Source organism: Leptonotus elevatus, chromosome 8 (assembly GCF_054856555.1).
Source record: "Leptonotus elevatus isolate MCC_2025b chromosome 8, RoL_Lele_1.0, whole genome shotgun sequence".
NCBI classification, from domain to species: domain Eukaryota; kingdom Metazoa; phylum Chordata; class Actinopteri; order Syngnathiformes; family Syngnathidae; genus Leptonotus; species Leptonotus elevatus.
The window spans coordinates 17,735,563-17,747,596 of NC_141246.1; the positions used below are offsets into that span (position 1 = coordinate 17,735,563).

Consider the following 12,034-nt stretch of genomic DNA (forward strand, 5'->3'; position numbering starts at 1 on the left):
AATCCGCTCATATAATTATAATAAACTGTTACTGTACCTTATCTACTGTACTTCCATAAACTACATGCACAGTACTTACTGTACTGATATTAGAGAGGGGGGTGGGGGGTGGGGGGCTTGGTAGAGGTTGAGTTGTGCGTTACATGTACACTGGCGTCCTCTATTGGTCAAAGTTTGTACAAACAAGGCAAAAAGAATGCAGTTCTGTAGCGATTGACTCGCTGTGATGGGATAAGCTGAACGTCACAACGATTGCTGTATTTGCACACAATTTCAATAATTCTCTTATATAGGTCTATGTATGTATTTATATTAATTGTATTTTACCCCTCTGCTGGGACTATAAGTAACTAAAATACTTTGTATCTGTCAGTATGGTACAATCGGTGGTAAAACTGCAACACGAAACGTTGTTTGAGGAAAGCAAACAATATGGTTATTTTTAACAAATTTCAGGTATCTTATAGCCTATGTTTATTTTTTATATATAACAAAGCAAAACATCTTTAAGTGGCACAACATTACTACTAAACCATGTGTCAGTGTTGTGCTCAATATAAAAATAAAATAAAAAATAAAAATAAAATAAAAGGTTGTTACGTTTCTAGGCTTTTGTGATACAAAACATAAGAAATAACCATTAGACTTTAAAAAATAAAATGAGCACATTTTATGCAGCTGCCTTTACTTGTCTGTCATCATAATAGTGCATGCCATTATTTTTGGATGTCATCACCTTCAAATGCTCACTAGAATTACATGTGACGCCTGGGAGAAAATAGTTTTGTCAAGTCCTTTTAAAACCATTAAAGTTGTGTATGTGGTGTTGAAGTCCACATTAATACATCTCAGCTGCTCCAAATATGCATCCAAAGAGTTTTGCAGTGGTACAATGAGATCTGTGTTGTCCTCAAGTGAATTTAGACATTTCGCAGCAGCCAGTTTGGAGGCAAGATGCCAGACTGGGAGAAGTAGGACCACCACCAGGGTTTTTCCTGACGCTCGATCCCCCCCTCAACTACATCTGGCTCGCTGTGGCGTTCAAACTGATTGTAAGGGTCAAACCGATCCCATGTGTCAGTTGTGGGGAAGAAGTGGTCATCAATATCAGGCTTCAGTGGAACCTGCATACAAGATGGAGAGGAGGGTGACAATAGAGGACGGATATCACATTTTAACAATCCTACGTAGCAAAACAGCCGACGGACCTTCTTCAAGACAAAGTCCACACGTCCGGCCTTGTTCAGGTTGTGAGGCAGATGAACCCGTTTGCTGACCCTGGAGTAACCTTTGGCAGTAGCCGTCAGGATGTGAGTACCAGAGCTCAGCAGACGCCAGTAGTCTCCGCCTTCAGCTGAAAGGTGCACAGAGCGAGAGCGTTGATGTCAGATCCGCAGGCAGGAAAAGGAGATCAGAAACAAGGTAATATTGCAGCTAGATTTTACCCGCGGTGACATCTTTCCGAATCCCCCTGACGGAGATGGTGGCGTCTTTGATCCCGTTGCCATCGACATCCTTCACAATACCTTTAATCCCACGATGGACCTGTTTGAGCAGGGAAAAAGTGGAACTGTGTTTCCTTTTTCCATCACATGCACCGGCAGCAGCTTCTATCCCAGCTGACTTGGCATCTTCATGAACGTGAGCTACGTGAACCACTGCTAATGGCCCTTCTTCAGATAGATGTTAATCTATTTTTGATAGGCAGTTGGCATGCAATCAATTTTGCCAAGTTAACAAAATATTCCGATATACTTGCCGACTCTATAAAACTGAGCAACGCTTCCTTGTTCCTCTTCCATTCTGGGTAAAGCTCGACCTCCGAGGGGAATTTGTCACAGCCCAGCTCTACTGTGATCTCCAAACAATTTGTGTGCAGGTAGTTAAAGTCTGACATGCCTGCAAAAGGAGAAATGTTGAATTTGTGTTTTTGTAATCAATAATGATTTATGTCACTTTATTTTTTTTAAACACTCTTGCTAATACAAAAGCAAAATACTAACAGTTGTATGACACTTGTACACAGTTACACAGATCAGGGCTCTAAATTAACACTGGCCAACCCGACAAATGCGGGTTCAAGTTCATTTTGGCGGGTGGTCATAAATGTACGCCAAATTGGCTAGTAAATTGCTATGCCACTCGCTTTAATTGGGTAGGTGGACACTTAATTTCATTTTATTTTATTTTTTACCATCAAAATGGTTTAAAATGTCACCTCATTTGATCATTTAAATAATAATCAATAGTGGTGGAATAATGACAAAAACATCCGTGTATCTGACTACAGCTTTCGATACTGTGGATCATGAGATTTAATTATCACGGTTAGAATTATATGTTGGAATTAAAGACACTGCTGACATTTTTTGTGAGCGTTGGCCCTTTTCCGTCAGCCAAAACACGAATCAATCAATCAATCAATCTTTATTTATATAGCACCATTCATAAATTAAAATGCAACTCAAGGTGCTAAAAAGAAGACCCCCCCAACACACACACATACAAAAAAAGGGGACAAAAAAAAGAAAGGAAAAAAAACATGGCAGGGCACAGAGAAACCATGTGAGGAAAGGCACCCAGGAAACACTGGAACTAAAAACTAAAAGACAACAAAATAAAAACAGTTAAAAGCTAAAAGACAACAGAATAAAAGGCAAAAACAAAGCTAAAAGACAATATGATAAAAGGAACTGGGAAGTAAGGAAATAAATAAAAGGGGTTAAAAAGATAATTTAAATGCCAAACTAAAAAAGAAAAAATACCTCATATGTGGTGTGCCCCAAGGTTCTATACTAGGCCCGGGTTTGTTTTCCTTATATATGATGGCTCACTCAGCTCAATTTTTAGGAAATACGGTTTGTCCTTTCACTGTTTTGCTGATATACAGATATTACGATGATATGACTTTGGGCAGTGTTTACTGGATTTTAAATGTGCACAAGTTGAGCTGGACATTTGCATTTAATTGTTTTAATTTGTGTCTTTTGTTCTCTATTTTGTTTTAACTTTTATAATAGTATTATTTTCAATATGTTCAACATTTTGGCCAGTGTTTACTGTATTTGAAATGTGCTATATAAACCTTGACCTCTGACCTTGAAAATTTGCCAAATTGTTCCTCTAAAGTGTCTGCGGCTAAATGTGTGCTATAATATAAAAATATAAAAACTTAAGTCAGGGCAAAAGTGGTACATTAATGTAGAATTTAGGAACATGGTTCCCTAAAAAAAAAGAAAAAAAAGAATGGTATTACTATTTATTTACTGTTTATCTATGACAAAATGATAGCTCTGAAAAACGGTCATTAAAACAACAAAACTACACAATTCTAGTACACAAGCCAAAGACACATGTCGCTAATGTGGGCATGGGGGGGAAAAAACTCAAAGGAATGAAAAACGTCACTTTCTCACCTCCAGGAAAACTGTACCACAGCGCCCCGTTGATGATGCCCTTAGTTCGGTAAAAGTGTGCCCCACATCGGTCTGTGTCATTGTTTGACATGGTGGCATGGGCGTCAGCGTAGGTACGAGCCAGTTGCTTAAACACCTGCGGGTGGCATGGTTATTGAGAGAGCTACATCAACAAGTACCATCCACATCGTTCATCCATTACCCGTTCATCCTGAGTGGGTGAGAACATATTCTCCTCGTGTAGGTGTCTGGAGTAGTCAAAGGGATAAGAGACGACCAGCTCACCTCCATGGAGGCTGGCTGACTGGACGAAGGGAATTGACCTGGTCCACTTCATCACTGCAAAGGTCTCTGGTGCCACCTACAGTGCAGGACATGTACTGAACTGACTCTATTAGTGGCGTATTAATAATGGTTTTGACCCAAAGTCACTGGTTTATTTACCACATCCCCCCGATGAACACACATTAAAGAAAATAGTCAAATGTACTGTCATTTCATTCTACCTTCTCAAACCAATAGCCATCGGGAATTGGGATGTGGTCAGTGCGGTAGTGCCTGCTGCGACGGTTCCGGTAGAAGACAGATGTGAGGTCAGGAAAGTTGCGGTTCAGGTCAATGTTCTGGGCGTTTGTGCGGCCATTAGTCCAACCGTTCAGCAAGTGACCCTGAAACGTTTATATTCAAACAACTGGGAGGGTTAAACTATGTGAGAAAAAAATATATATATATCATATTGATGATGATGATGTGTAGATGTTAGATGGAGCAGGCATCATGGGAAGCATGTGGTGAGAAAACTATTTAGATATTAGTCTAGAAAATGTTAGACTACGACTATGACTAGACTATGTAGACAAGACCGTGTATCCGACAAGAGAAGTTCTATGTCAAATGGCATTGAAAAGACATTTGAGCATGTGATCAGTCCATTAAATACAGTATATGCATGCAGAGGAAACACTGAATAGGAACCCCCTAAATGATCATTTCCTCAATATCTTAATTTATGATGCTTGTGCTAGTCTTATATGGAGTATTTGTCATGATCCGTCTCTGTTTTTCTGTGTCCTTTTTTTTAAAATGTTTTAGGTTTTTGTCACCACCTATTCTCATCAGCCCTTTTCCTCGTGTCAGCCAATTAGCTCACTCCAAACTTTTGTGTCATGTTCATCGTCCTCAATAGTTTGCTTGCATTTTGTCCCCCGCTTTCTTTCCATCTGTGGCGGTTCGTTGCTGCTGTTGAAAGTCACATTTCCCATAGTGTTGTTAATATGTTTGTCATGGTCAGTGTTCGGTTTTGAATGTTTTTTTTTTTTTAGAGTTTCCCCCCTGGCTTGTTTGCCTTTTGGAAATAAATTACTTTTATAGAGGGAGTTTTTTTTTTTTTCTTCCTGCCTTGCCTCCATGCTTCCCTGCATCCGGTCCCGCCATATTTTTTTTTGCCACAGGTGCAACAAGCAAACCCAGCTACCCACAGCTTTGACAGAAAATTGGAGGACCCAATCACAGGGAAGCAACGTCCCCAAAAAAAAATATATATATATATTTCCAAAAACCAAAAGGCAAACAAGCCACTGGGAAAACACACAATTTAAAAATAAAAATAAAAAGGAAACAAAACACTCAACATGACAGGAAGGATGACAAAACTAGGGAAACATTACTCGCAACAAAAACACAGAAAGCAGGAAAACAAATTGTCGAGACAACGAGGCACACCTGGAGGGAGTTGATTGGTTGACATAAGGAAATGGGCTGAGGAGAACAGGTGGAGACAAAAACCTAACGAGTAGACAAGGCATGAAAAAACGGATGCAGGAAAACATGAAACAAACACAGTTGAGAAAAGTCTCTCTTTCAGAATGTTTACATTTCTGACAGAAAATGTGCTTGGTGGTTGGAAGGTTACAAAGGCATAATAGGATACAGAAAAGGATGATGATGATGATGATGATGATGACGATGACGATGAAGAAATAAATTAAATGGTGAGTTGCTTACTCGTTAGTAGGAAATAAAATGGTTAGAGTTCTCCCACTGCCAGGTAGTCTGTGATGTAATGTGTCAATTCTGCTTGCTAGCTTGTAAATCTAATATAACTGATGACTCAATCTGGTTGTGGGAGGGCCTGAGAATTTAGACAGACCAAAAAAAAGATTGGAAGGTGGAAGGTATGACTACTGACGTGAGTCAAATGATTTTTACTTGTCAGATGGCGTGGACTACCTTTACTGTAGTCACACTTCAGCAAGGTGGGAGAGTTCCCCGTTAGCTGCATAATGTGCTATGCTAATCCTATGTAGTCATGTCGTATTTCAGATGAGACTACAATTACATGACATTTTGACTTTGCACAACATCGCGCCTAACACCACCAGACATCAAATCAGTACTTATTGCCTTCACCCCTCCTCCAGAAAGACAAAGCAAAAGTGGACTGACAACGGATAATGGCGGTTTGTCTTGTTTTTGTACTGTTAACAATATTTACTTCCTGGTTGATGAGCTCCGGGTCATTGCTATCCTCTACCTCTGCAGCGGCGAGCTCGTAGCCGTCGGGGTTCATGGAGGCCAAGATGTGAATGCGGGTGGTGTTTATGATGGCTTGAACCCGCGTGTTTCCCAAGGTATATTCTGAGCACAAGTACTGAGCCAGGTAGATGAGCAGCTGGCGGCCCAGCACCTCATTGCCGTGCATGTTGCCAATCAGCTTGACCTCCGGCTCCACTAAAGTAGTAAGACAGGGGGTAAATATTGTGAGACATTCTACCGGACGAGAGCCATTTTGAGTCACACAAAAAAAAGTGTGTTTTTAAAGCTTTATTTCATTGGTGTTGAGTAAATATTATGTTTTTCAAGAGTGACATACTATTTTTAATCACTTTCATAAGGACATGGCCATTTTCACATGTCCGAATTGACCAACATAACATTTACATTACATTACATTACAACATAACATTTGCATCTAAAATATCACCAAATAGATTAAAGATGTTTATCAAACCTTTATTATGGCCACGAATTATAAGTGTGTCACTGATTCCATAAGATATTTTTATTAAAAAGTCAAACATTACATTTGAGTAAAAATTTTACTATTTGTGTGCGTCCCTCAGTTTGTCTTACCACCCCGTCACACTTACTAGTTTTGTCTATAAATTACTGACATCACAAAGACAAAGTGAAATAATTTGAACCTCTGGAGCAGTCAGGAAGAAAAAAGGCAAGTTCTGACATTCTGTTTTATTCTTTTTTGTTGTTGATTTTTTTGAATAAAATAAAAATTGACAATCTGTTTTATTCTTTTTTGTTGTTAGTTTTTTTTTGGGGGGGGGGAACATTGTTTCATTCTTTTTTGTTGTGGTTGTTTGTTTGTTTAAAAAAAAAAAAAATTGGCATTCTTTTTTGTTGTTTTTCCAAACAAAATTATTTTGACATTCTGTTTTATTCTTTTTTGTTGTTTGTTTTTTTAAATAAAAAATTGTGCACTTTTATTGTAAAGAAAATAATATTTTCAATTGTGAATAGGTCAGGAACTTGAACATATAGTAGCTATTTTAGGGTGAAATTTACCACCCCCCATCACAGTGAACCACCCTATCACAGGGTCGGTCATCTTGTTGAAAAAAAATTATAAAAAACAACAAAACGAAAAATGGAGTGAAATGCTTCATGAATTAATGCTGAATTATGTTAGTTTTGTGGACTAGTCAAAGGACTATAGGTTTTATTTCAAATTTTGAAGTCAATATATATTTTTGTAAAAAACGATGACACCAATGACAATGAGCCTAAAAATGAAAAACAAAAACAAAAACGGATTAAATTACATACTGATGAATTACATATTGATGGTTTAAAAAAAAAAAAAAAAAAAGGAATTTTACAGCACATTCTATTTAATGTACCATCACTTAAATAGTGTGCATACGGTCCGTGACTGAGTGGTACAATATGGCTATAAGGTCTAAATAAAAATGGATAATACTAATAAACATTTTAAGCCTGAGGTGGGTAATATGTTTTTGGGAGGATTAACATGTCTTTTAATGCCGCATGAAAATTTTACAAATTGCAAGTTGGAAATGGCACGTTTCGGAGAATAACTCCTGTAAAAACAAGCATGATCTGTGAACATTACAGTGGTACCGCCGCCTTCAGAAGTTGTGGAAAATATGTACTTGGTCCTTATCTGAGAGTCCACTGGTTCCACTGTGGTGGAACAGACTTTGAAGACATAACAGCTACCACTCCTGTGGGAAAGACTATGCAATATTTTGGTAAGTCAAAAACATGTCGTACTTACATAGTTCATGCTGTCCAGGATTGTTGCTGAATTCGATGACCAGTAAATCTCGACCCTCATTGCTGCGGCCGATGCTGTAAACGTGAGAGATGTGGGAACACTTGGCTGCCGTTCTCTTCAGCAAGCTGTACATCTGACTGTTGGTGGTGTGGGTGAACTGGATGATGGTGCTGGGTTCATCTGGTGAGAGGCTGGACCTAGCAAGCTCCTGTCTGGCTGAAAGGGGCGAGGTGATGATTGGAGGACTACATTTAGAATTGTGTTGGAATTGTCCAAGAGCTCAAACTTGTTCTATTTTTTTACCTCTTAGCGCCGCCAATGGGTCAAAGCAGCCCTCTTGGTCACTTGCAAAGAAGCGGTCACAGTCCAGGAAGTATGGCCAGGCCATGTGTATGGCCTCAAAGGTGTGGGCGCAGTCCTTCCTCAGGGCCTCGCATGTGCTGCGACAGGGCTTGATCATCTTGTTATCCCGGCAGGGCGACGCCAGTACCGAGCAGCCCACCAGACGGATGTCAGGGGAGCACTCGCCGTTAAGCAGACCGTGGATGACACTCAGGAGGAGGTACTCTGCCCCCGACTCGGCATCCATACGAGTCCGGTGGCCGAGGATGTTGGGAAATATTGTTCTGGGGTAGCAATGGAAGATTGAAATTTTAGGTTGGAGGTTGTTACCTCCACTAAGTGGGGAAGTAGTAGTTGTTTTGATTGCAGTTTGTTAATTAGCTAGCACAAGCAAAATCTATACCTACACAAAGTCTAATCTAATGATTTATACCACTAAAACAAAAACTAAGTAGGCAACACTTTATCACAAAGTGTAACTTCAAGCCAATCACAAATAGGAGTATCAAATATACGGCTCGAAAGCCGTAATCAGTCCGTCAGGGGGTCCAAACTAGGGGTGTGCCCAAAAAATCGATTTTCATAAGAATCGCGATTCTCATTTAGTATGATTCAGAATCAATTTTAAATGTCCCAAAACCGATTTTATTTAAGCAAATAATTTAAATTATTTTATACTGTCTTGCCCTTGTTTGTGGGTGCCTTTATTGGGAGCACTGTTCATTGGGCCAGTGTGGTTCTGCTCGTTCTGATACACTGTTAAGTTGTAGCCACATAGGAGCAAAAAGTCATGATCAAGTTATTCCAATAAAAGTTGTTGTTTTGCAGTGTAGGATGCTAAGATGCTTCTCTGTATACATTCCTGAAGCGTTTTGTATGAATAGTCGTTCTTTTGAGTGATAAAAGTGCCACGAGTAGCGCGCTAATTAGCATTAGCGAGTCAGACAGAGTAGATCATGACAATTCTTTGCATATCTATAAATTGAAGCAGAAATCATTGTCAATCAAATATTTTTTAATCTAAAAATTTTCTGAATCGATACTCGATTTTGAATCGAATCGCAGGCCCAAAAATCTGAATTGAATCGAATCGTGAGACAGTCAAAGATTCCCAGCCCTAGTCCAAACTGCTGTTTTTCACAAAAATCAACTGTTGTTACTCATTTTGTCCACTGGAGGGCGCAAATGACTGCAATTTGGCTGAGAAATGTTTTTCATACAATTATTTACTGTAATTATTACTTTACAAATGGATTAGTATAGGATGGTGACAGAGACAGACTAAGGTACCAACATACATATTTGGGTTGCCTTGCAGCATATGTTCTATGTGCCCCCACTTGACTGCATTCTGAGTAATATTGCGTTTGTTAACAACCAATCACAACTCAGCTTCAGAAAACAAGTGAACCGTGACTGGTCATAACCTGAGCCCTGAGCAACGGTGATGACACTTTCAGTCGACAGCAAGGGGCAAAATGGCCGCCCTAGTTCAAGACCCATGTTATTGTGAGATTGTTGTGTATAATGGCTTTATTTACTGTGCTGCTTAATGTTGACTGTCTTGATTTCAATTTGTTAAAGATGGGTAAAAACGGGTGGATTTTGCTGCTTAACTGATGTATTCCACAAACGCAATATTAATCAGAATACCGTGTTTAGACTAGTGGGGCTGCAAAGAACATATTATTGTAAAGAACATTTTTGGTTTGGCTTCGCCTTCTATATAAACACTTAGTATAACCAAATAAGGTCAATGTTGTACAGCGGACAATGGGACTAATTTATTTGCTGAATTTATACCAACCTCTAGAACCCACCTAGTGTATCCTACATCATTACAGTAGCTCAGATGCATCTCTGTGCAGGTCGCTGTCGGGAACAGAAATGTATGTTATCACACAAAAGGTGAAAATCTCATCATAGGTTATAATATATTGTTCCATGCATACATCTACAAAAAACGATATATATTTTAGCATATGTAGGTCACGTTGCAATTAACAGTAGGCTATCAAGATCAATGGTCAAATAAATAAAAATGTACACTTATTTTACTTACGTTTTGCTTCGGTCACACTGTTACTGCATCTTCCTGTGTGTGGGAGGTCAAAAAATACCACACATGAAGATGGAAGAAATGAAGGCACGTAACATATATAAACGCTAGGGGGCGCTATTTGTCTTTAAAAAAATAAAAATAAAAAATAAAACAGAATCCTTACTGATGTGTTTTGAAGTGAGATTTGTAGGTGCCAATTTCAACGCTTTGGATTATATTCAATTGGAGGGGGCTCTTAAATCTACAGTAATATCGAGTGTTGTTAAACAATAGAATAGTGGATTAAAGCACAAATAACGCTGCATAATGCATAGACAATATTCTAATGATGCGGTCTTTGTTGCTAAAATATGTGGGGAAAACATTCAACTCACCCAAAAGTTGGTCTCCTGGGTGGCAGGTCTGCTGTGGCGCGCACCAACAACTTTCCGCCAAAGCCAGAAACAGCCCCAAAAGTCCCAAAAGCATGTTTCTTTGCGTAGCAGACAACACAGTGTGATGTGGCAGCTGCGAGTGGCGAGTCACAACTTCTTGAAAGCGGGATGGTAATTACAACCCGCTGCACGGAAACCTCCTTCCTTTGTTTGGGCAGCGCATCCCTGACCCGAAGAGCTGAGTCTGGCCAAGAGTGGCTTTACTGCAAACCGATCAAATTTCACTGCACCGCTCGGGGGGGGGGGGGGGGGGGGGGGCTAGAGAGAGGGTGGGTCACGTATCTAATTAGAACCAGCAACACAGTCTTAATCATCGTCTCAAAAGCTGACATGATCTATTATGGCATGTGATTCATAGGGGCCCAAAGATTTTTCTAAACTGCATAGGTGTCAAACTCAAGACCCGGGGGACAAATTAGGCCGCTGAGTCATTCATTTGGCCCACATAAGAAATTAAAGTGTTTATGGTAATGGTTGTGTTCATTGTTTTTGGTAGAAAATCTGTGGCAAAATTTAAACTCTACTTATTTATTTTCATTAAATATCTCATTAATTAATAGTTGCATACTTACATATTTGGTTGCCATTGCTTTCCATGACTTCTACTTTCAATTTTGATATTAAAAACGTATTTTAAAAAAAACACTATCAGAGCACACCACTCACAATATGACCAACATTTAAATGTCAGATTTTCTATCTTTATGTGTGTGGTCCGTCACAGATAAAAAAAAATAGATTTTTTTTTTTTTAATCTTTCATAATTTCAAAAATTATTTTGTATGTGTTAGCTTGATTACCAAAAACCAAACAAAAAACATAAGCTACATGCATGAAACTTTATGGAGAGGTGAAATAGAGGCCCATCCTTGATTTATATGCAAAATGCAGGTTGAGAAGTTTGTTTCCATTTGCCGTTCCCTCGCCATGAAAGCAAAAATAGCATCACACACTCAAAGAAATGGAAAATGGATGTAGTATTTCTTGTGCAATGTATTTATGTTGAACGTACTTGCTATTTACTCGTAATAAAAATATGAGTTTTGCATTACATCATTAAATAATAATACAAATATTGGGAGTATTCAATATTATTTTAGAAATTCTAGTTGTCACAGTCATTTAAGAAAATTAAGTTGGTCCCAACGCACTTTCCATCCTGGCAATTCGGCAAGAGGAGAGTGGCCACCATTACTGCACCATTGATTTTGTCAGGCACACATCGAGACAAACATGGAAAAAGCATTTTAGTCCAGTGTTTGGCACATTTTGCACAGTGGGGCTTTTTCTTGTTTGTTTACATGTAGCCTACTGTAACTATTCTCCAGACAGATAGACAGACAGACATAGACACGGAGAGACAGGCAAACTTATGGACAGACACTCAAATAAGTTGGGGCGGGCCTATAATTGGCATATTTGGCACATGCCTTCTTTTGACCTGTATTTCAAAATAAATGAAATGTGA

At 39.0% G+C, this 12,034-nt stretch overlaps 1 protein-coding gene across 3 annotated transcripts; it reads right to left on the bottom strand.

Moving 5' to 3' along the window:
* Nucleotides 1-336: 336 nt before the first annotated feature.
* cpz (carboxypeptidase Z) lies at nt 337-10,749 on the bottom strand. 3 transcript variants are annotated; one of them, XM_086082759.1, is made up of 13 exons: nt 10,507-10,749; nt 10,133-10,165; nt 9,891-9,942; nt 8,032-8,354; nt 7,729-7,944; nt 5,950-6,146; nt 3,923-4,084; nt 3,619-3,777; nt 3,417-3,552; nt 1,760-1,899; nt 1,446-1,545; nt 1,209-1,354; nt 337-1,124 (listed from the first exon to the last, which is right to left on the bottom strand). In XM_086082759.1, exons 1-13 carry the CDS (start codon nt 10,598-10,600, stop codon nt 921-923), a joined length of 1,962 nt encoding a protein of 653 aa, XP_085938885.1. In that variant the 5' UTR covers nt 10,601-10,749; the 3' UTR covers nt 337-920. The 3 variants fall into 3 exon arrangements, with proteins under 3 accessions (XP_085938885.1, XP_085938884.1, XP_085938886.1); XM_086082758.1 differs by having other exon boundaries at nt 338-1,124; nt 5,911-6,146; XM_086082760.1 differs by lacking the exon at nt 10,507-10,749 and having other exon boundaries at nt 338-1,124; nt 5,911-6,146; nt 9,878-9,942; nt 10,133-10,166.
* Between the last annotated feature and the right edge of the window lie 1,285 nt (nt 10,750-12,034).